Here is a 21,633-nt window from a genome sequence, read left to right as displayed (position 1 = left end):
CTAATAACAGCCAGTAGTAATAAGTTTGGTGGTTTTGCTGAAACAGAGGGATAAAATAGTAGCTAACAATTATCCCAACTATGTGTACCTCAGTATTGTTTGCTACATAGATATATATACTTAGTTTTATTAACAGTTAGTGGTCAAATGAGATTTGTTTAGTATAGTTGATCTTTGAGCTAAGCTTTTTGCTTATAGCAATGATTTTAGACTCCAAATTTCAAAACTTTCAAACCTGAATTGCCAAAAGAATATCTAAATTTACCCAGCAATTCACTTTTCTTAATCTTTAACTTTACTGTTGTTAGTGATGTATTGGTAATTATAATTTCTGCCTCTCTTAGTCCTATGTTTTTTCTTAAAACTTTTAAGTATAGCTCAGCACTACCAGATGAACCCTCTTCTAAATATAAATTATATCATGTATCATATAGGGACAATTAAGTGTGAAGAAATGACATGCATATTTATTTGTTTATGAACCATGAATCCTGATATTTTGGGTTTAAAACTGAAAGAAATAAGCACTGTAAGAGAGTGTTCCTATTCATTTCATTCATTTGATCGTATTTATTGAGCGCTTACTGTGTGCAGAGCACTGTACTAAGCGCTTGGGAAGTACAAATCGGCAATATATAGAGACGGTCCCTACCCAACAACGGGCTCACAGTCTAGAAGGGTTCCTAGTCAGTTCATTATGAAAAATAGTTGACCCTCATCTTTTGGAGACACCTTTGTTCTCTCTTGATGAGGAAATATAAAGAACTTTCAGAGAAAATGTAAAGACTATAGTTAACAAAACGAATGGTGGGGTGACTATTTTAATTTATCCATACACCCTGCTAAGCCTTTGACTTGGGCAAGGAAAACATTTATATATTTGGGTAGCGCTTGTTTAGAGGGGTTTATAAGAGGGGAAAATTGATAATAGTAATTGTATTTTGTAAAAAATATATATTTTAAATGATACTTATTAAGCACTGGTCAAATAACAACTGTATAAGGCTGTCTCTGGCCTACACAAGGCACACAACCTCAGAGGGAAGTGAACAGGCATCTTTCCCCCATTTTAAATAAGAGTAATCTGAGGCCCACCAGGCCAGTGGCAGAGCTGAGATTAGAATTTGGGCCTCTCGACTCTGTCCTGTGCCCTTTCTACCCCTAACTTGACCTGTTTCTCTGAGCATGGCCTTTGAAACTGGAATGAAATTGGTGTTTAGGGTGCACTGGAGGATCTGTAGAAAATAGAATAGAGGGGAAGAGTACTAGAATAGAATAGAGGGAATAGAGTACTAGAAGCCAAATTGGAAGATCCAGTTACTGTAATAAAATTGAAATTGCAGTACCATATTTATGGGATGTAGATTCCTTAGCAAAATTATAAAACTTATTCAGTGCCAGAGCCTCATTCTGTGTTCAGATAGGAGAAAAAGGAGGTGATGGTTTAAAAACTCCCAGGCAGAACATAAAACAGTAAATCTGTGACTGGTGATTTAACAAAAGAGAACCATGTTAAAAAAAAAAAAAGTGTCAGGATTCATTATAGCCTTCTTTTTCCCACAAGAGTAAAATTCCAACTGTTAAGATTGGCAGGTAAATGACATTGATGGTAAAGGGAACAATTCTGTAACCATCAACTGTTGTATATGATGTATGATATTGTACTTGCATAAACTGATGTCTTTACAAACCCTGTCCTGTGTCTGTCTCAGGTGGTTATTACTCCTTACTGACTTGTCGTATGTTCCATCCCTTCTCTGTCCACTTATAGATGTACTCCAACACTGTTGCTTTAAGTGACGAGTTCATCGCACTGCAGCCATTGTCCAGGGCCAGGAATCACCTGAGCAGATTTAGGTAGAGTAGGAGGGACAGTTCCTCATCAACTCTTCTGCATGCTTATGGTCAACTAAGCAATATTGAGAAAGATGGGAAGAGGCTGATCTAAAAGAATGGGAAATTTCTCTTAGCACACCTCAATCCCTGGTAGAGATTACTCTGGCCTCTACTTCCAACTTTGGATGGAAGTATGTTAGTAGAGATTTTTCCCAAGTGAGATAAATGCAGAGTGATCAGCGTGCCTAGATCTAAGCCTCGTTGCCTATGAACTCTCTGTTGCAGAACAGATCCAATGCTTCTTCTCGTTATGTCGTATCAACCGTACCTTCTGCATGTCATCCAAAAATCACGCAAAAACGCAGATATATAAGCCATAAATTACCTGGAATAGGTGCTGCTCATATTTTTGTTTAGTTTGGCACCACAGTTTCATAAATCACATATTTGTGTGAAACCGTCTGTATCGTTTCTGAGGCATTTATATAGCTACTAAGGCATTTTCAAATCCTCACCAAATTGTTTTAGCGCATCTGAGTTGTGTAACGTACCGTTATCTCAAAAATGTATTGGTCCCAGGAGTTTACACAAAACACTGTTATAAAGTGATGGTAGAGGAAGAGAAAGAAAATGCAGATCCTGTAACTATTTTAACATCAAAATTATGGATGTTAAATTTAAGACTGGTGTTTAGAGGGGGAAAAATAATACCAAGGCGAAAGGAAATTCGGAATTTTCAGCACCCTTGAATTATAGGCTTATCAATATCTTGTGAATTCATTCTCAAAATTTAAGAATATGTTTTCAGGCTTATATGCAATCAGTCATCTTACCGGTCCAGTGCCACCATGTAGCATTAGTTTTATGATTCATGTAAAAGTCCTGTAATACATAATTTTGCAGCATTTTGAAGAATTGTTCACAGGTGTACAGGCAGTATAGATTTGGAGAATCATGACAACAGAGAAGGACCTCCACAAAACTCTGTTGCCAATGCCCTTCCTCCTCAAAGCTCCATCCCCAAGTGTATCCACTCACTGGAAATAAAATGTTGCACTCCTGTCTCCGTGCATACTTAACACTTTTGAAACCAGACCATTCCGTCCCTTATTTTTGTATTGACTTTACCTGACATGGGTTAGATAAAGCACTTTTTTCTTAAATTGTGTTGATTTTATCCCATTTGATCAGATCAAAAGCAAGTAAGACAGATGGTGATGATACAGCTGGCACTCAATTTGTAATGAAAGGTGGTTGGGCCCAAGTGTTTCTACAGTTTTACCTTTAAAATTTGCAATGACTTTGAATTATTCAGCAGTATGATTCTCATTTTTCACCAGTGACAGGAATACTTCCAGATGCTTAGCTATCACAGAAGTGTTGAAAGAGCTGTCTAATAATACAGTATTTAGGATGTTTATAATCTAAAGTTCAGCATTTTCGCTGTGATAACTGAAATGGCAAACCCAGGGCTGAACCCTGACAAACTCCGTCACGAATAAGTCTGCTCTCTTTAAGGACTGGCCTTTGTTCTCTAATTGTAATTCTAACTTCATGGTAATTTTATTTTTGGTTTAAAAAAATGCATGGGAAGTCCTTCCTAAATAATTGGGGAATAGGATTAAAGGCACTATGATAAAAATCAGTCCCACCCAATCAAATACACACTGAAAATACTTTTAAATTAAGGAATGATAGTCATGTTCCCAAGTAACACTCTGCAGAATGTTTTGTAATTTCATATGGATTTTGTATACCAGTTCCCTTCAGAGAAAGAGGAAAAACTGGTGGAAGTCTGTAAGAAAATCAAGTAGGAGAAGCTGAATGGTTACTGTTATTATTTCTCTGTAGTAGTACCTGTGTGCAGCATAACACTTTTGTACATTAGCCATTTGCCTATATTTTGTGTGGTTTTAGCTTGGTTCCCATGAAAGCGTTTCATCTGCTCTTTTGTGAAAGTGTGTGTCCTGATACGTTAGCATCGATACAAATTGTTTTAAGGGAAGTTGCCTTTTGAATATAACTCTGCATGCTGGTAAGATTTGTTTGCCCTGTAATGTGAGACGTGTTGCTTTTCTGTCCTTTTAGATGGAAGAAGATGAGGGTTCAGTCAGCTCAGCATATGACTTTGCTGAAAGCAGGCCCAGAGGGGAGGACAATAGGCAACTGCTAACCGATCCTTGTAGCCCACAGGACAGTCCTTGCGTACACTAGGTAGTACTGTCACGCCACCCTAATGAGTATACTCAGTCATGGACTCATCAGCTAAACTTCATATTCGTGACAACATACAGAAACATTCATGACCTTTTTTCTAACACATTTCATTAACAATTCAGAAGTGCCATTTAGGAATTCTCATCTGTTTTTCTTTCTTGTGCCTTCTTACATTTCACTATCCTTATTCCTTTTTTTAGTTTTTAAAGAATTATGCGCTGAGCCTTTAATGGATTACCTAAAATGTTAGCATTTCAAGTCATTTACCGTAGTGTAAGCGTTTGTTCATGATTCTGTGCAGTAGCTGGAACATTTTAGGGAAGATATTGATGGCTACCTTTTTTTATGAGACTTATTAAGCACTTACTATATGCCAGGCGCTGTAATAATAATAATAATAATGGCATTTGTTAAGCGCTTACTATGTGCAAAGCACTGTTCTAAGCGCTAGGGAGGTTACAAGGTGATCAAGTTGTCCCACGTGGGGCTCACAGTCTTCATCCCCATTTTACAGATGAGGTAACTGAGGCACAGAGAAGTTAAGTGACTTGCCCAAAGTCACACAGCTGACAATTGGCAGAGGCGGGATTTGAACCCATGACCTCTGACTCCAAAGCCCGGGCTCTTTCCACTGAGCCACGCTGCTTCTCTGTACTCACTAAGCACTGGGGTAGATACAAGTTAATGAGGTTGGACACAGTCCCTGTCCGCATAGGGCTCACATTCTTAATCCCCATTTTCCAGATGAGGGAATTAACAGAGAAGTTAAGTGACTTGCCCAAGGTCAAACAGCAGACAAGTGAAAGAGCCTGGATTAGAACCCAAGTCTTTATGAATTCCAGGGCTCTATCCACCTGGCCATGCTGTTATAGTGACACCTTTTCAAACTATACCCTCAGATTGTATGCCCAGGTTGGATAAATAGGTTTTCTAGACGAGGAGTACCTTTTTTTCTCCTTTCTCTTTAAAACTCCGTAGTGGTATTGAGCTCACAAAGAACTGCATTGTTGTTGTCAGTGAGCAGAATTTTCTCCTTTTAAAAACAAATATCAGCTACATTGAGCTAGAGTAAAGCATTACCACAAATCACCATTCTGATGTATAGTAATTATGAAAGCAGGAGAAGTTACTACTCCTTACTTTTTTATTTGGGGCATTTGTCCTTGTGAGCGTCTGTAAATATTTATCTAGAATGTACCCTGCTTTTCACGTAGGAATAGTCTTTATGAAGGGCGAGGTCATGAATGGGGTTGAAGGCTGTGAATTGAAACTAGAATTCATCTATTAAAACAACTCCGTATTTTTCAGGTTTGGTTGTGCTAGATTGGTTTGTTTAAATCAGGCCCTATGAAAAACGGTGGCATATGTACTTAGAGCCTGCTTTGAATTTATTTTATTAGTTTTTATTAGATCACTGAAAAGAAGAAAATAATATTCCTTTGGTGCATAGAACTGTTCAGGTCTTTTTGTTGGGTTTTTTTTAATTTTCAAGCAAGTTTAGAGACTTTGATTCCCTCTTAAACTGTAAGCTTCTTATGGAGAGGGAACATGTCTACCTACTCTGTTGTAGTGTACTCCCCTGCGCAGTTAGTACAGGGCTCTGTACACAGTAAATGATCAATAAATGATTGATTTGATAAAGGAATTAGTTTAAATTTTGGCTGCACAAAATATTTTTCTTGCATTTTATCCCCACTATTCATTTATAATAATAATAATGGTATTTGTTAAACACTTACTATGTGCCACGCACTATACTCCCTGGGGTAGATGCAAGATAGTTGGGTCAGTCCCACATGGGGCTCACAGTCTTAATCCCCATTTTACAGATGAGGTAACTGTGGCAAAGAGAAGTTAAGTGACTTCCCCAAAGTCACACAGCTGACAAGTGGTGGATCTGAGATTCGAACCCATGACCACTGACTCCCAAGCGTGTGCTCTTTCCACTAAGCCATGCTGCTTCATTACCAGTGGGTGACTAGTGATGGCTTTGTCTGTCATCACTTTGATAAGCAAGACATAAAATATCTTAGAAATCTCTAAGGCTTCAGAAGTTACTACATAAATTGCACCATAATATTAACATTTAAGAAAGCAAGGCTTCTTGGGGCCTAATTTAAACAAACCAATCTAGCACAACCAAACTTGAAAAATACAAAGTTGTTTTAATAGATGAATTCTAGTTTCAATTCACAGCCTTCAACCCCATTCGTGACCTCGCCCTTCATAAAGATTATTCCTACATGAAAAGTAGGGTGCGTTCTACATAAATATTTACAGATGCTCACAAGGACAAATGCCCCAAATAAAAAAGTAAGGAGTAGTAACTTCTCTTGCTTTCATAATTACTATACATCAGAATGGTGATTTGTGGTAATGCTTTACTCTAGCCTTATTGTGTGAATCAAACATTTGATTAATGTGGATATTATTGAATCTAAGCAGTGGAATGAGGTTTGGGAATGTTTCTCTGAGAAATTATTTTTAGGAAGAAATGAACTGTTAGGCAACTAGACAAGAAACTAAGTACTGCATGTAGTTTACCTAGGGACACTTTAATTTTCTTGTATTACTAATGGTTTTAAGAAACCTTGCCCCCAAAGCAGCAGTGTATATGATACTTTTCCAAATTATCCAGAATTTGAAAAGGTCTTAAAAGCATGTGTTTGATGAGTTTCTGGTTATTATTAAAAACAGAATGAGATAATAATAATAATAATAATAATAATGGCATTTATTAAGCGCTTATCAATCAATCGTATTTATTGAGCGCTTACTGTGTGCAGAGCACTGTACTAAGCGCTTGGGAAGTACAAGTTGGCAACACACAGAGACAGTCCCTACCCAGTAGCGGGCTCACAGTCTTATGTGCAAAGCACTGTTCTAAGCACTGGGGAGGTTACAAGGTGATCAGGTTGTCCCATGGGGGCCTCACAGTCTTAATCCCCATTTTACAGTTGAGGTAACTGAGGCCCAGAGAAGTGAAGTGACTTGCCCAAAGTCACACAGCTGACAATTGGCGGAGCTGGGATTTGAACCCATGACCTCTGATTCCAAAGCCCGGGCTCTTTTCCACTGAACCACAGTATTAGCAACATGAGGCAATTATCACATGTTTGAGGAATTCCTCCCAATTGACAAGCACTTCATGTTGTTTAAAACTTCACCATTTATCATCTTTTAAGAAAGAACAACCAAAAATAAGTGCTTAGTACAGTGCTCTGCACATAGTAAGCGCTCAATAAATACGATTGATGATGAAAAATAAAAGTTTCCCAGAACCTCGTTTGGACAGGCTTTAAAAAGTGAGCCCAGGTGAGAGGGGCATTTCTTTTGTCCAAACGTGCTTGACAAGAGCAAATCATCAGAAGCCTTTTCCCTGTCATTGGGGGAAAATAGTTCATCCTTTAATTCGGTAAAATAGTATGTGTCCTTTTAATAGCAGCCTGAAGAATTTTGACTGAAAAATTATACAACTGCTTCTACTCAGGAAGGTCTGTTGTCGCATGTTAGTCGATCAGCTCGACTCCGTTACCTATGGAGATCTTCATCCAGTTCTGGAAACTCTAGCTGGAGAAAGAGAGGTCTGGAGAAGTAACCTTAATGTCCGTGTTACTGGGCAGACTAGTGGAAATCATGCAACTCCTCCAGACAATTGTTGCAAACTCAACTTACTGGGGGACCAAGACAATTCCCCCATACCTGCCAGTACTTTTGTTTTTCAGGGAAAGGTGTTCCGGCATCTTCTTAATAGATCACTCTCATTTTCTAGAAAATCCAGAGATTTTTGGTTCAATCTTTTCTTTCTTTTGGTGTCTCTTTTTACGTGCAACAAGCTAACAAGCATATCCATTTCACCATCATACTCAATTTTGTTAGCTGTTTTTTTTTTCTTCCTAATTCTAATGTGACTTTGTTAGTCTGAATAACGATGGTATTTGGTAAGCGCTTACTATGCGTCAGGCACTCTGCCAAGCACTAGGGTGGATACAAGCAAATCTAGTTGGATGCAGTCCCTTGTCCCATGTGGGGCTCACAGTGTCAACCCCCATTTCGTAGACGAGGTAACCGAGGCACAGAGAAGTGAAGTGACTCTCCGAAGGTCACACAGCAGACAAGTGGTGGAGCTGGGATTAGACCCCTCGACCTTCTGATTTCCCGGCCCACGCTCTATCCACTCTGTCATGCTGCTTGCCTTGAATTATAATGTCCCACTAAATTATATGTCAAGCCTTTTGCCTATTTTCTAACCCGGAAAAATCATTCTATTTGGAGCATACAAGTTCTTTTAGTAATAATAATTTGGATATCTATCCATACATACCATTTTCTAAATCAGTCTACGGCGGTATATTTTGAAGGTTATTTCTGTGCTGGATGGAAAATCCTGCCATGGATAACATGGTTGGGTGTTAATCGTTTAAGGATTATTTACCCTAAATTATGTTAAAGGTTAACAATTAACCCCAGCTAATTTACGTTATGAATTCTTTGGAATGGTGTACTTATCTGCTCTAGGACTCTTTCTGTGTTCTTAATTCCTGGGGCTCCGTTTTTCGACAGGTCGGTTCATTGTTTCCTTAAGAACTTGTTCTAGAGCAACGTTTGCTGGGGGATATGAAGTGTGCTTTTCCCAAAAGATAGTCGAGAAGATGAATTTTCAATTTGAATTATCAGGATGGCCGTTTGAGGACAAAACGTACAGAGAGATAAAGAAGCTGAACTTTTATGAAATTTTCAGTATCAAATTAAAAGTGCATATCAATCAATCAATCAATCGCATTTATTGAGCGCTCACTGTGTGCAGAGCACTGTACTAAGCGCTTGGGAAGTACAAGCTGGCAACATACAGAGACGGTCCCTACCCAACAGTGGGCTCACCGTCTAGCAAAAAAACAGTGGCCAGGAATTCACAGGAGAAAAATAGTTTCTTCCTATTTGAAGGTGGGGAAAGGAGAGGGGAAAAAAAGAGGCCGTTGATGTATCCGCTTGGCAAGATAAAACGATTGTACATCCATTTAGTTTAACTTATTTGGTTTATTAACAAAGCCTATGCAGTAAAATCATTTTTCCTTCATATGCGCTCATCGCGATAGAGGCAGGCACGAGAATCAACAAATATTAATTGATTTTTCTCTGACTCCTCAGCTCTCTGAAACAAATGCAAGTATCAACTGCCTGGATTCCATGTGCTGTTTCTCGGAAGGGGAAACGGCATGCGCATCTCTCGGAAGAACGCTGGGGCGAGTGATGAGAAGATGTAGTCCGGCCCGTGTCAACAGGTGTGAAATTTCTCTAAGTAGCCTTTGCTGCAGAGGATTGTCCTATAAACTGGAGGAGGATGAGCCTGCAGAACTGGGTGACTAGCAGAGTTGTGCCTAGTAAAAACGGGGGATAACCTTCTTTCGAGCACTTTTGCTCATAAACGTCTTTCTGGCTTTTGGGGTGTTTTCATTAAAAAAAAAAAAAAAGAAGAGGAAGCTTCTTTGAAGAGACTATGGTTTATGGAACAAGCTTTGTTTTACAGTCTTTCTACTACATGAGCGCTTATGCAATTATGGTATTTTTTTTTCCTGGCTTGTACCTCTTGGACGCTTTTGAAAATCACGTCTACAGAAGACTTTTATTTCTGAACTGTAGTTTTGTGTCTACAGATCTCTGGGTGGCGTAAAGCTTAAAAAGAATTTTCCCTCTTTATTCTCTACTTTCCAGTTATTCATGATCACAAAAGTTTGTATTTCTCCCCTTCTTAAGTCAACTATAAGATCTGATTTTTTTAAAAATTTGGTGGTGGTTACAAATTTTTCATGCTAATTCATTGTAATTATTCAAACAGTCTCGAACTGTGTGCCAAAATTACACCAAATCACTCAAAGTATTTATTATGACTATTTTCTTGAATTGAGATAATCCCATTAATGGGAATATAATGGAATAAAATATTTTTGAACATTTTCAATAAATTTAACTGTGAAATAAATTTATCTCTGAGGTAATATTCACTCAGATTTATATCTTTTCCATAAGAGATATTATCTTTTGACCATTTGGGGGAGGTAGAAATAAAGCTTTTGTACTCTGTGCTGTTCTTTCAGTGAATAATATCACACTCTTTAAGCAACCCCAAACTTGGGAAAGCTTGCTCTTCACAGCTTGCTATGGTCATTCTCTTAATAGTTGCATGAATTGAAAAATGATGGGTGTGATATCATTCAAGCAGTATCCAATCTGTTTGGGTAACTTCACTGACATATTTGGGTCTTTACCTTTAGATGTTGCCTTGGTGTGTGGTTCATTTGATTTTTAAAAACTGCTCTTGTATTAACAGTGTCTGTGGTTCCAGTCACCTTTTATTCTGGCTTGCTTACAAAATGTTGTATTGAATCACTTACTAAATTATTTCCTTTGGGATAAAAGAAATGAATATGAACAAAGTAGAATTTTTCAAGTGCTAAATCTACAGAAAAAGACATGATGAAAATATTTTACTATTTTTTTAAAATTAGAGCATTAGACCAGTGAGTGAGCCACAAGTCAGCATGGTTCTTTTAAGTAAAATTTCACTTCTATTGATTGCATCTTTTGAATATTCTGAGTTGTAACCTTTGAAATAATCTTTATTGTGCTTTCTACATTTTCTATCCAGAGGGATATTGCTTCAGAGCAAAGTTAGTTTGGGGTTTTGCATGACATGTGCAACCCCTAGTCTATTTACTGTTGTGCACTTATGATTTTGTTTTGTTGTGAAAATTTATTGTATTTACCATATCTAGTCTTGAATAATGAAGAATATCATGCTTGACAATATTAAGCAATTTTTTTTCAGATTATGTCTTCGTCCTCTTTCTCAGGTTATTTTTTTGCATTTCTGCCATAGCTCCCTACCCCACAAAGTGTAGCGAGAGGAATATTTTTAGAATCTTAAGGTCTGTTGGAACTTTTGAATTAGCTACTAGATTAAAAAAATCAAAATAATATGCAAAGTGTTTTGGTGCTATTCAAAGGGCTTTGAAGAAATGGTCGCTGCTTCATTTCATATTTTTAAAATATTGCTCTTGCTCTTCATTTAGATTGGCCATTTTCCCTGGTTTAAAGTAAAATTTTGTTGGCCAAAATAGCCTTTTGGGCTTTTTCTGAGCATTCATATTTCACAAGTCAAGATAAGCAGGTGAAGCCTTTCTGAAATGTGGAAGGCTGAAGACATTACTTTATAAAATGTATCACGAAGAATTTAATGAAGCTAAGCAGCTGACAACTGTGAAACACGGATCTGCATTTAACTATTTTAGCCCCCAGATTTTTTTTTTAGCAGATTTAAAATGTGCCATCAAAAATTTATCAAAGCTAGTATCATAGGCCTGCATGATGCAGATGCTTGCGGTAATGAAATGCGGTACATCTAAAATGAAGTAATTCCTTTGTGTTTTGTGTAGCTTTCTAGTCAGATACTTTAAAGCACTCTAAACGTTTCCACTGATTATCAATGGAATTGTCGATACATGTGCTTGGGAGTTCTGTCAAATATTGTGCTTCACAAATGAATATACATTTTTCTGCTGAGAAGAAATATTAAGGAAACTTTACCTAATATAACCTCGCATTGTAATCAGTCAATGCCAGGAATAGAGAGCAAGATAATTGTCATTTTGGGCTTTTTTTAAAAAATCTTTCAAAGATGCCTACTCAAGAAATTTTCATGATTTTTGCATTTATCATTAAGCTATAGTAGAAATGCTTTTGAATGTCTGGTACAGATTGGTAAATTCATTTGGCCTGATTTGTTGACATTTTTATGTTTCTACATCAAAATTTCTACTTACTGTCTAGTAGTGAATGAGCTGGACCTGTAACATAGACAATACAGTTATCTAATGCCCACTGAAACAACTGTATATAGTCTTTAAGAAACAGTGAATTTCTAATTACTTGATGATGTTTTAGCCCCTTTCCCTTACGTGTCACATTTTGATTCACAAAAAAAATATGCGAAAAGTAAAATAACCAATCTTATCCGTGGCACACTTAGTTTATAAACAGATCAGTCATAAATGTCTTCAGTGACCAGTTTCTTGGACTCAATCATCCAAGTGAGCAGGGAGAAAATTACTCCATATGTGGTAATTACTCCAGACTGCCAGTTCCCATCAGTCAACCAGTGGTATTTATTGGGTGCTTACTTCTGCAGAGCACTGTACTGAGCATTTGGGGAGGGCACAATGCAGTTGGTTCACATAGTCCCTGGCCCTCTAGGAACTTATAGTCTAGAGGAGAAAGACATTGAAAGACAGAAAGAAAGCCAATAAAACTGCATTACAGATTAGGTTCAGCAACTGCGTACAAGGGTATATCTTCATAAGTGCTGTGGGAGTGGTTTGAGTAACCAAGTTCTTAGGGCAGTGAACTTAAGCACTTAGTACAGCACACAGTAAGCGCTCAGTAAATACAATTGAATGAACCAAGTTCATGGTGAGGCAGACGGAAGGTAAATAGGATGGGGGAATGAGAACTTAAGTCAGGAAAGGCTTCCTGAAGGAAATGTGATTTTTATTTGGGCTTCCCATTTTGTAGACAGTGAGAATCTTTAGTCCCAATCTTTTTGATTTCACTGAGCACATATTAGGTGCGTGACCAAGCTTAGAAGCTCAACCACGCATACGGAGTGACGTCCAAAATGGCAAACCTTGGATGTTTTCATGCCACCCGAGACTACTCTCCTAAGAGCAACTCCAGTTCCCTTTTCGCAAGTGCTTCTGTTATGGGACGAGGGGTTCTGAAGTCCTAGCTTGGATGTGCCTGCCACAAAAAAAAAACAGTGGGGAAGCATTAGACGGTACAGTACTAATGTACAATTTTATTGTTACCTTTTCCAGAGCACTAAGAGTTAGTGCCAGTGAGGGACCAATTTCCTGTTTTCTTAACTGCTCATTCTGAGATGAGTGAACTGGATTAGAAGCATATAAAAGAAAAACCTAACACCAGTGTGCATAACACTGGCATTCCAAATCTTCTGGTAGTGATTTTTAGGCTATGAAAATGCAGCTTTGTTTGTGTTCTGCATATGACAGTATATGCACAGAAGTGAAAAGGTTTAAGGCAAAACGTCCAAAGCTTGTACACTGTAGGCATCTCCATAATTTACGTGTAAAAGTGGTATAATGAATGTGTTTCTTTTCATTTTGCCAAAACATCTGTAGAATGGTCACTACTCATATTCAGCATAGGATACCTTATGCCATTTTTTATGGTATTTGTTAATCACTTACTATGTGCCAGACTCTGTACCTTGCGCTTAGGTAGATGCAAGACAATCAGGTTGGACAGCTCTATGTCCCACATGGGGCTTACAGTCTTAATTCCCATTTTACAGATGAGGGAACTGAAGCCCAGAGAAGTTAATTGACTTGCCCAAGGTCACCCAGCAGACCAGTGGCAGAGCTGCGATTAGAACCCAGGTCCTCTGACTCCCCAGGCTGATGCTCTTTCCACCAGGCCACGTGGCTTCTCTTTACCATTACCTGCATGTATATATGAAATGAGTGTCCGTGGCTGAAACAAAAAAGTGTGATTTTATTTTTGGAATAAGTTCATCTGGGGGCTCTCACAAAGTTCCGAGTATGAGTTTATTATAGAGTACTTTTTCGTAATTCAAAACATAGGTTACTGGTCAGCCAAATTTCTCTCTTATTATTACTTTAGATCCTGGAGTGCATCGGATCCCTTCTATACCAACGACCGAAGCATCTTGACTCTCTCCACAATGGATTCACCTACTTGTTAAAGAGACTCTAATAGGGTGCGGGGCCCTTTGGTCCCTTATCCTAGGTTTCGAACAAGCTCAGTGTCACTTTCCCAAGGAAGCGTGCCAGTCGATAAAAACATCTCCTGAAACTTTTGTAGATTTCAGCAAAACGGCAATTCACAAAACTCCATAGCGGTTAAATACTGTGCGGTTGCTTCCGTCTTATTTTTTCCACCCTAACCCCTCTCATGAGTCAGTAAATTCTGCCAATTTCCTTGTGAGATATCCCACAGGTTGCTGGGGTCCTGAAAGGCAGTTTAGTTTGTCATTGCAGCTATATTTTGGATGTCAAGAAGAGGTACTTCTGTTTACGTGTTTGTTTTTTCCGGTATTTAAATCTGCTTCGGTACAATTTCGGTTGAAATGCTGTACTTTGAAAAATATTTCATCATTTAGACTCAAAGTTTAGTGCTGCTTCTTGTGGCTAAATTTTAGCTATGTACAAATAAAAAATATATATGCTAACCAACGTTGATGCCCCCACAGTAAGACACTTTTAAAAAGTTAATTTTGTTGGAAACTTTTAAAGAAATGAAAACCCATTCAGCTCAATATTGCCCAGATCGTGGAGCTATGTAAAACGTCTAAACTGGCAGCCAAAAACAGTAAAGCCAATCCTCTTTCCTTCAAATAGCATGCACTTATTCCTTCCCGATTTCTTCATAAAAATGAATAGTCATCTTTCAGGAGGATTTGAAGAAACGACTTAATTTGTGGATTAGGGTTTCTGCTAGTGCGATTTTTAATCTTTTAACATTAATAGGGTTTTTCCCCATTTATTCCAGGTTAATGTATTTATATTTGGCCTTTATGTATCTTCAATTAGGAACAGAATTATTTTTCTTGGGTCTTCCTTAATCTCTCAAGTCTCTGTTGGCATTTTGTTTGATAACACTGTAAAGTACAAATGTCAAAGACAAATGAGTTGGAACAGTATCGTATCTTAAAAATTTGCCCTTATACAGATGAAAGTGTAAGGAGTATAGAGTGGATCAAAATTGAGCCACAAGGTGTAAAAGAAGGGGCCATTTCTCTGGCTAACTGAAAGCCTGGAATTTCCTAGAGTCATCTTTGGCTTTGAGTTCTTTACGTTCATATGTTTGGTCAATTAGAATTCAATCAATTCAATCTCAGTCTGTGTGACAGTTAAATCCATTGTCCACTTGATGCAGATTAACACCAAACTTCGTTATGATGCACAATCTCCCTTGCATTAAAGGGCTTTTTAACCAGAAATGGCCAAAGGAAAATGAAATCTGTCATCTTTTCCTTCATAAGTGTCTTTTCAGGCCGCTCTGAAAGGGAAGATACTTTGAAAGGAAAAAAAATATTTCCAGGAAGCTCTCAAAACATGCTTGAAGAGGAAAATACTGACTTTGTAATGTTTTCGAGACTTTTAGTTCTGTTTATGTAGTTTACTATTTAAATTTGGTTGCCATTTATTTTTATTAATTTCAGGAGAGGCAGTGTCGTGTTTTGAAACCTGAAAAGGATCGTTACCTTAGGAAATCTTCTTAGGGCATAAATATGAAATTTTTATAAATGCAGGTTGAGTGTATGCGCACCAAAGATTGTTATAGATTTGCTTTCCTTATATTTGGGGATTCAGTGTCCCCTTTTCCTCCCACTTATGTAAAGCTCTTGGAAACCAGCAGGAATTAAAGACTTACCTTGGTACTGGTAAACTGTTCCCTTCTTGGTACTTTAATACTGTGTGTTTTTCAGTAATGCAAGAACACTGTAGTCTGAATATTAGCCTAATAATTCAACTTACTTCATATCAGGTTTTTGGAACTGGTTTTTTTGTTGTTTTTTGAAATAAGGGCATTTAAACTGCGTAGGGAAGACTACAGCAGGCAAAATTTTAATTCCTTAGAGAATACAAAGGCAGCACCATAGGTACGTGGTGGGTTCTTGGAATCCCTTTTGTTTGAGCCATGCACTCTGACAAGGACCAGCAATCATTAAGTTGTTATCTGTCATGGCATGTTTGGGTTGGAAAGTCTAGGATAGCGTTCATTTAATAGCTTAGGGAAGAAGGGGGCTCATCCATCTTTTGAAATACTTTAAAGCTTTTCCACACTTTTCTCCCTGTAGCTGTCATCCTTCAACTTCGCATCACACTGTCGTGTAGCTGGCATTCATTCTGATTGTGTTGGTACAGAACCCCTATCCCAAATAAAGGGAGTTGGAAGAGGGATTTTTCTTTTAATTTAAGAAAATTAAGTATGCACTTTACTGAAGATGTAATGCAAACTTCGTTTTGTATACAACTGTTAAAATGTATTTTCTAAAGGCGGACGTCACGCAGGGCGAAACCATTGTTATAGAGCCAGTGCTATTTGTACACGTTTCTGCTAATTCCAATACATTCCGAAATTCCGTATAAAATGTTGCATTCAAAAGTTTAAGGAAAAAAAGGAATATAAAATAAAAATCAACCTCTTTCCATGTTGCTCAATAGGCTGTTAGAATAAGCATTTTTATCTAGTACCTGAAGGTAGGAAAATGCCAACAGCAGCCAGCCTTTGTGTCCAGAATTGTGGACTCTGTTTTGGACTTCGTGTTATCTAATAAGCAAGTAAGCAACACCACAAAGCTAATGTGAATACTTTTAAATACGACCCATTCATAAAAAATCTTGTGTGCGTTTTGGCTAAATCATCTAGGGATTATTCTTCCGATGGAACAACTGTACACCTGTGCAGCTCCAGGCCAGACACACATTTTATATACCAAGTTTCTTAAGGCAGGGTGTGTCAGGAATGTCATCTTTGGGATACGGGAGAGCGAATGTGTTCCAAATTCATACAGACACTCCAGGTTTTTTTTGTTGTTAGGTCCTGTGACTTGTTACATATTCAGGAACAGAAGGAGAAATTGACAAAGATCAGTTTCAGGTATGAATTAGAAAGAAAGAGCAAGAAAACCGACACCAAAGAGTTTGAAAACATGCATAATTATAGTCCCAACGCTATAGTTTATTTTCATCTTGGAAAACAACCCTATTTTCATAAGAAAGTCCTGATCAAAATGTGGTTTTATTTTGGAAAAAACTTGAATGATATTCCTACAAAAAAAATATGGATTTTTACTATATTAGTTGTACTGAAGCTTTTGCAGTCGGAAATGCCATAGCAATAATTAGTTCTAAATTTTGGACCTCAGACACTGTGGCTGCCTAATGTATACTTTTTAAATTTATATTGTTAATGCAGTGTGCTTGTTGTTCAGCTGTTGGTAATTTTTTAAAAGTTTATGGAAAGTATATTTATTGAATAAAAGTTTCCCTTAGTTAGTGTTGCGTGTTCATTTGTCAAGCAGCTTGAACGTGGGGGCTTCCGTCCACCCTACCCCAGCTCTTAAATTTGTGGCAACTCATTAAGAGGTTCAGTTAATTAAGAGGTTCAGTTAATAGACATCTGGGGGTTTGGTGGACAGTGCCCTGTGAAATAGGTGAGTTCTAATATCAGACTTTACAAGTGGAAACGAAGAACGCAGCTTGCTCTACACTCACACTGGACTCCGTGGCTGTAGCTGAAGAAAGCCGGGCAAACAAGGATTTGCTACTGGGAAGTTTAGGGTTTAAATTTCTCAGGTGACCCAGTTCAACATAATAATAATAATAATAATAATAATGGCATTTTTAAGTGCTTACTATGTGCAGAGCACTGTTCTAAGCGCTGGCGGGGGGGGGGGGGGGGGGGTTTCCGTCCACCCTACCCCAGCTCTTAAATTTATGGCAATTCTTTAAGAGGTTCAGTTAATAGACATCTGGGGGTTTGGTGGAAATACAGTGCCCTGTGAAATAGGTGAGTTCTAATATCAGACTTTACAAGTGGAAACGAAGAACGCAGCCTGCTCTACACTCACACTGGACTCCGTGGCTGTAGCTGAAGAAAGACGGGCAAACAAGGATTTGTTACTGGGAAGTTTAGGGTTTAATTTTCTCAGGTGACCCAGTTCAACATCATAATAAATAATAATAATAATAATAATAATGGCATTTTTTAAGTGCTTACTTAAAACGCTATGGAGTTTTAAGAGGTTCAGTTAATAGACATCTGGGGGTTTGGTGGAAATACAGTGCCCTGTGAAATAGGTGAGTTCTAATATCAGACTTTACAAGTGGAAACGAAGAACGCAGCCTGCTCTACACTCACACTGGACGCCGTGGCTGTAGCTGAAGAAAGACGGGCAAACAAGGATTTGTTACTGGGAAGTTTTAGGGTTTAATTTTCTCAGGTGACCCAGTTCAACATCATAATAAATAATAATAATAATAATAATAATGGCATTTTTTAAGTGCTTACTTAAAACGCTATGGAGTTTTAAGAGGTTCAGTTAATAGACATCTGGGGGTTTGGTGGAAATACAGTGCCCTGTGAAATAGGTGAGTTCTAATATCAGACTTTACAAGTGGAAAGGAAGAACGCAGCCTGCTCTACACTCACACTGGACTCCGTGGCTGTAGCTGAAGAAAGCCGGGCAAACAAGGATTTGTTACTGGGAAGTTTAGGGTTTAATTTTCTCAGGTGACCCAGTTCAACATCATAATAAATAATAATAATAATAATAATAATGGCATTTTTTAAGTGCTTACTTAAAACGCTATGGAGTTTTAAGAGGTTCAGTTAATAGACATCTGGGGGTTTGGTGGAAATACAGTGCCCTGTGAAATAGGTGAGTTCTAATATCAGACTTTACATGTGGAAACGAAGAACGCAGCCTGCTCTACACTCACACTGGTCTCCGTGGCTGTAGCTGAAGAAAGCCGGGCAAACAAGGATTTGCTACTGGGAAGTTTAGGGTTTAAATTTCTCAGGTGACCCAGTTCAACATCATAATAATAATAATAATAATAATAATAATAATAATAATAATGGCATTTTTTAAGTGCTTACTATGTGCAGAGCACTGTTCTAAGTGCTGGGGGGGGGGGGCTTCCGTCCACCCTACCCCAGCTCTTAAATTTATGGCAACTCATTAAGAGGTTCAGTTAATAGACATCGGGGGGGTTTGGTGGAAATACAGTGCCCTGTGAAATAAGTGAGTTCTAATATCAGACTTTACAAGTGGAAACGAAGAACGCAGCTTGCTCTACACTCACACTGGTCTCCGTGGCTGTAGCTGAAGAAAGACGGGCAAACAAGGATTTGTTACTGGGAAGTTTAGGGTTTAAATTTCTCAGGTGACCCAGTTCAACATAATAATAATAATAATAATAATAATAATAATAATAATAATGGCATTTTTTAAGTGCTTACTATGTGCAGAGCACTGTTCTAAGTGCTGGGGGGGGGGGGGGGGGCTTCCGTCCACCCTACCCCAGCTCTTAAATTTATGGCAGCTCATTAAGAGGTTCAGTTAATAGACATCGGGGGGGTTTGGTGGAAATACAGTGCCCTGTGAAATAAGTGAGTTCTAGTATCAGACTTTACAAGTGGAAACGAAGAACGCAGCTTGCTCTACACTCACACTGGACTCTGTGGCTGTAGCTGAAGAAAGACGGGCAAACAAGGATTTGTTACTGGGAAGTTTAGGGTTTAAATTTCTCAGGTGACCCAGTTCAACATTGATAATAATAATAATAATAATAATAATGGCATTTTTTTAAGCGCTTACTGTGTGCAGAGCGCTGTTCTAAGCGTTGGTGAACAGGTTGTCCCACGTGGGGCTCACAGTCTTAGTCCCCATTTTACAGATGAGGGAACTGAGGCTCAGATAGGTGACTTGCCCAAGGTCACACAGCAGACATGTGGCAGAGTTGGGATTCGAACCCATGACCTCTGACTCCAAAGCCCGTGCTGTTTCCACCGTGCCACGCTGCTTTTAGATATGGCTTTCGTTCCGGCTCTATCCCTTTATGTAGAACTAAAACGTGTTTTCCTCCGTTGGCTCACTGTTTCCAGTATAAGTGAGTGCTTTAAGTGTTAGGAAACCAAAATGATAAGAGCTACCCAAAAAATCAGGTTTTAAAAGGTCTGAATTGACATTTAGTTGTTAGCCACGACTTCAGTGGCCGGGGCAATTCTATTTTTATCTACCACAGATGCTAAATGGGAAGGGCCAAATTTCCCCACCAATACTGGATTAGCTACAGCAGATCATTTCTCATTGTGCTCGGCTGGGCCCTTCTAAATCCTCAATTAAATCCACTTTAAAAGAATGTGTGCCAACTTGAGGAAGCCGAACATTCGGAGCATTAGCTGCATAAGACGAGCGGCAGCGTGGCTCAGTGGAAAGAGCCCGGGCTTTGGAGTCAGAGGTCATGGGTTCAAATCCCGGCTCTGCCACTTGTCGGCTGTGTGACTTTGGACAAGTCACTTCACTTCTCTGTGCCTCAGTTACCTCATCTGTAAAATGGGGATTAAGACTGTGAGCCCCCTGTGGGGTAACCTGATCACCTTGTCTTTTAGACTGTGAGCCCACTGTTGGGTAGGGACTGTCTCTATATGTTGCCAACTTGTACTTCCCAAGCGCTTAGTACAGTGCTCTGCACACAGTAAGCGCTCAATAAATACGATTGATGATGGTAAGGCTTCCCTGTGTACCCTCCATCTCTCAACCCCAACGTGACTTGGTGGTTAGAGAAGCAGCGTGGCTCAGTGGAAAAGAGCATGGGCTTCGGAGTCAGAGGTCATGGGTTCAAATCCCGGCTCTGCCACTTAGCTCGGTGACTTTGGGCAAGTCACTTCACTTCTCTCAGTTCCCTCATCTGTAAAATGGGGATGAAGACTGTGAACCCCTCTGTGGGACAGCCTGATCACCTTGTAACCTCCCCAGCGCTTAGAACAGTGCTTTGCACATAGTAAGCGCTTAATAAATGCCATCAAAAAAACCACAACTTTTCCTCTTAAGCCTCTTCACCTTCAACTCAAGAAATAAGCCTGCAGTTTTTCTTAGATGCCTTTATGACACACCTACAGGCCACAGGCCTGCACAATTCCCAGCATTTGTATATATAATAATAATAATAATGGCATTTATTAAGTGCTTACTATGTGCAAAGCACTGTTCTAAGCGCTGGCGTGTATATATTAATTGTTTTGCACCCATATAACCACCCCATAACCTGTGAAGCACACCTATTTGCCTGCCCAACCCAGCAGCTAGCAGTTTTGGAACATCCTCGCCCGCCCAGGAACTAATTCTACCAATTTTTACCAATTCTACAAATTCTAGAGAAGCAGCGTGGCCTAGTGGATAGAGCATGGGCCTGGATTAATAAATATAATGGAAAGAATGGATTAAATGCTTCTTGTGTGCACAGCACTGTACTGAGCGCTTGGCAGATTACAATACAAAGGTAAACAGACACATTCCATGCCTAGCTCTGCCGCTTTTCTGCCGTGTGACCTTGGGCAAGTAGAGAGGCAGCGTGGCTCAGTGGAAAGAGCCCGGGCTTTGGAGTCAGAGGTCATGGGTTCAAATCCTGGCTCTGCCAAGTGTCAGCTGTGTGACTTTGGGCAAGTCACTTCACTTCTCTGGGCCTCAGTTACCTCATCTATCAAAGGGGGATGAAGACTGTGGGACAACCTGATCACCTTGTAACCTCCCCAGCGCCTAGAACAGTGCTTTGCACATAGTAAGCGCTTAATAAATGCCTTTAAAAAGATGTCCCTTCCCTTCTCTGGGCTTCAGTTACCTCATCTGTAAAATGGGGATTAAGACTCTGAGTCCCCTGTGGGACAGGGGCTGTGTCCAACATGATAAGGTGGTGCCAACTTGTACTTCCCAAGCGCTGAGTCCAGTGCTCTGCACACAGTAAGCGCTCAATA

The 21,633-nt window shown here is 39.0% G+C and overlaps 1 protein-coding gene across 1 annotated transcript in view; it reads left to right on the top strand.

Annotated features, from left to right (window-relative positions):
• Positions 1-17,150, top strand: part of ATP11B (ATPase phospholipid transporting 11B (putative)) — a 195,507-nt gene extending 178,357 nt beyond the window's left edge. The window contains exons 29-30 of the mRNA XM_038748670.1: positions 9,202-9,335; positions 13,750-17,150. Coding sequence (XP_038604598.1) covers positions 9,202-9,335; positions 13,750-13,831 — 216 coding nt within the window. The 3' untranslated portion in view covers positions 13,832-17,150. The remainder of the gene's footprint in view (positions 1-9,201; positions 9,336-13,749) is intronic.
• Positions 17,151-21,633: the final 4,483 nt, after the last annotated feature.

This window comes from Tachyglossus aculeatus, chromosome 1 (genome assembly GCF_015852505.1).
Source record: "Tachyglossus aculeatus isolate mTacAcu1 chromosome 1, mTacAcu1.pri, whole genome shotgun sequence".
Taxonomy (NCBI): Eukaryota; Metazoa; Chordata; class Mammalia; order Monotremata; family Tachyglossidae; genus Tachyglossus; species Tachyglossus aculeatus.
This window is presented reverse-complemented; position numbering and strand designations above follow the sequence as displayed.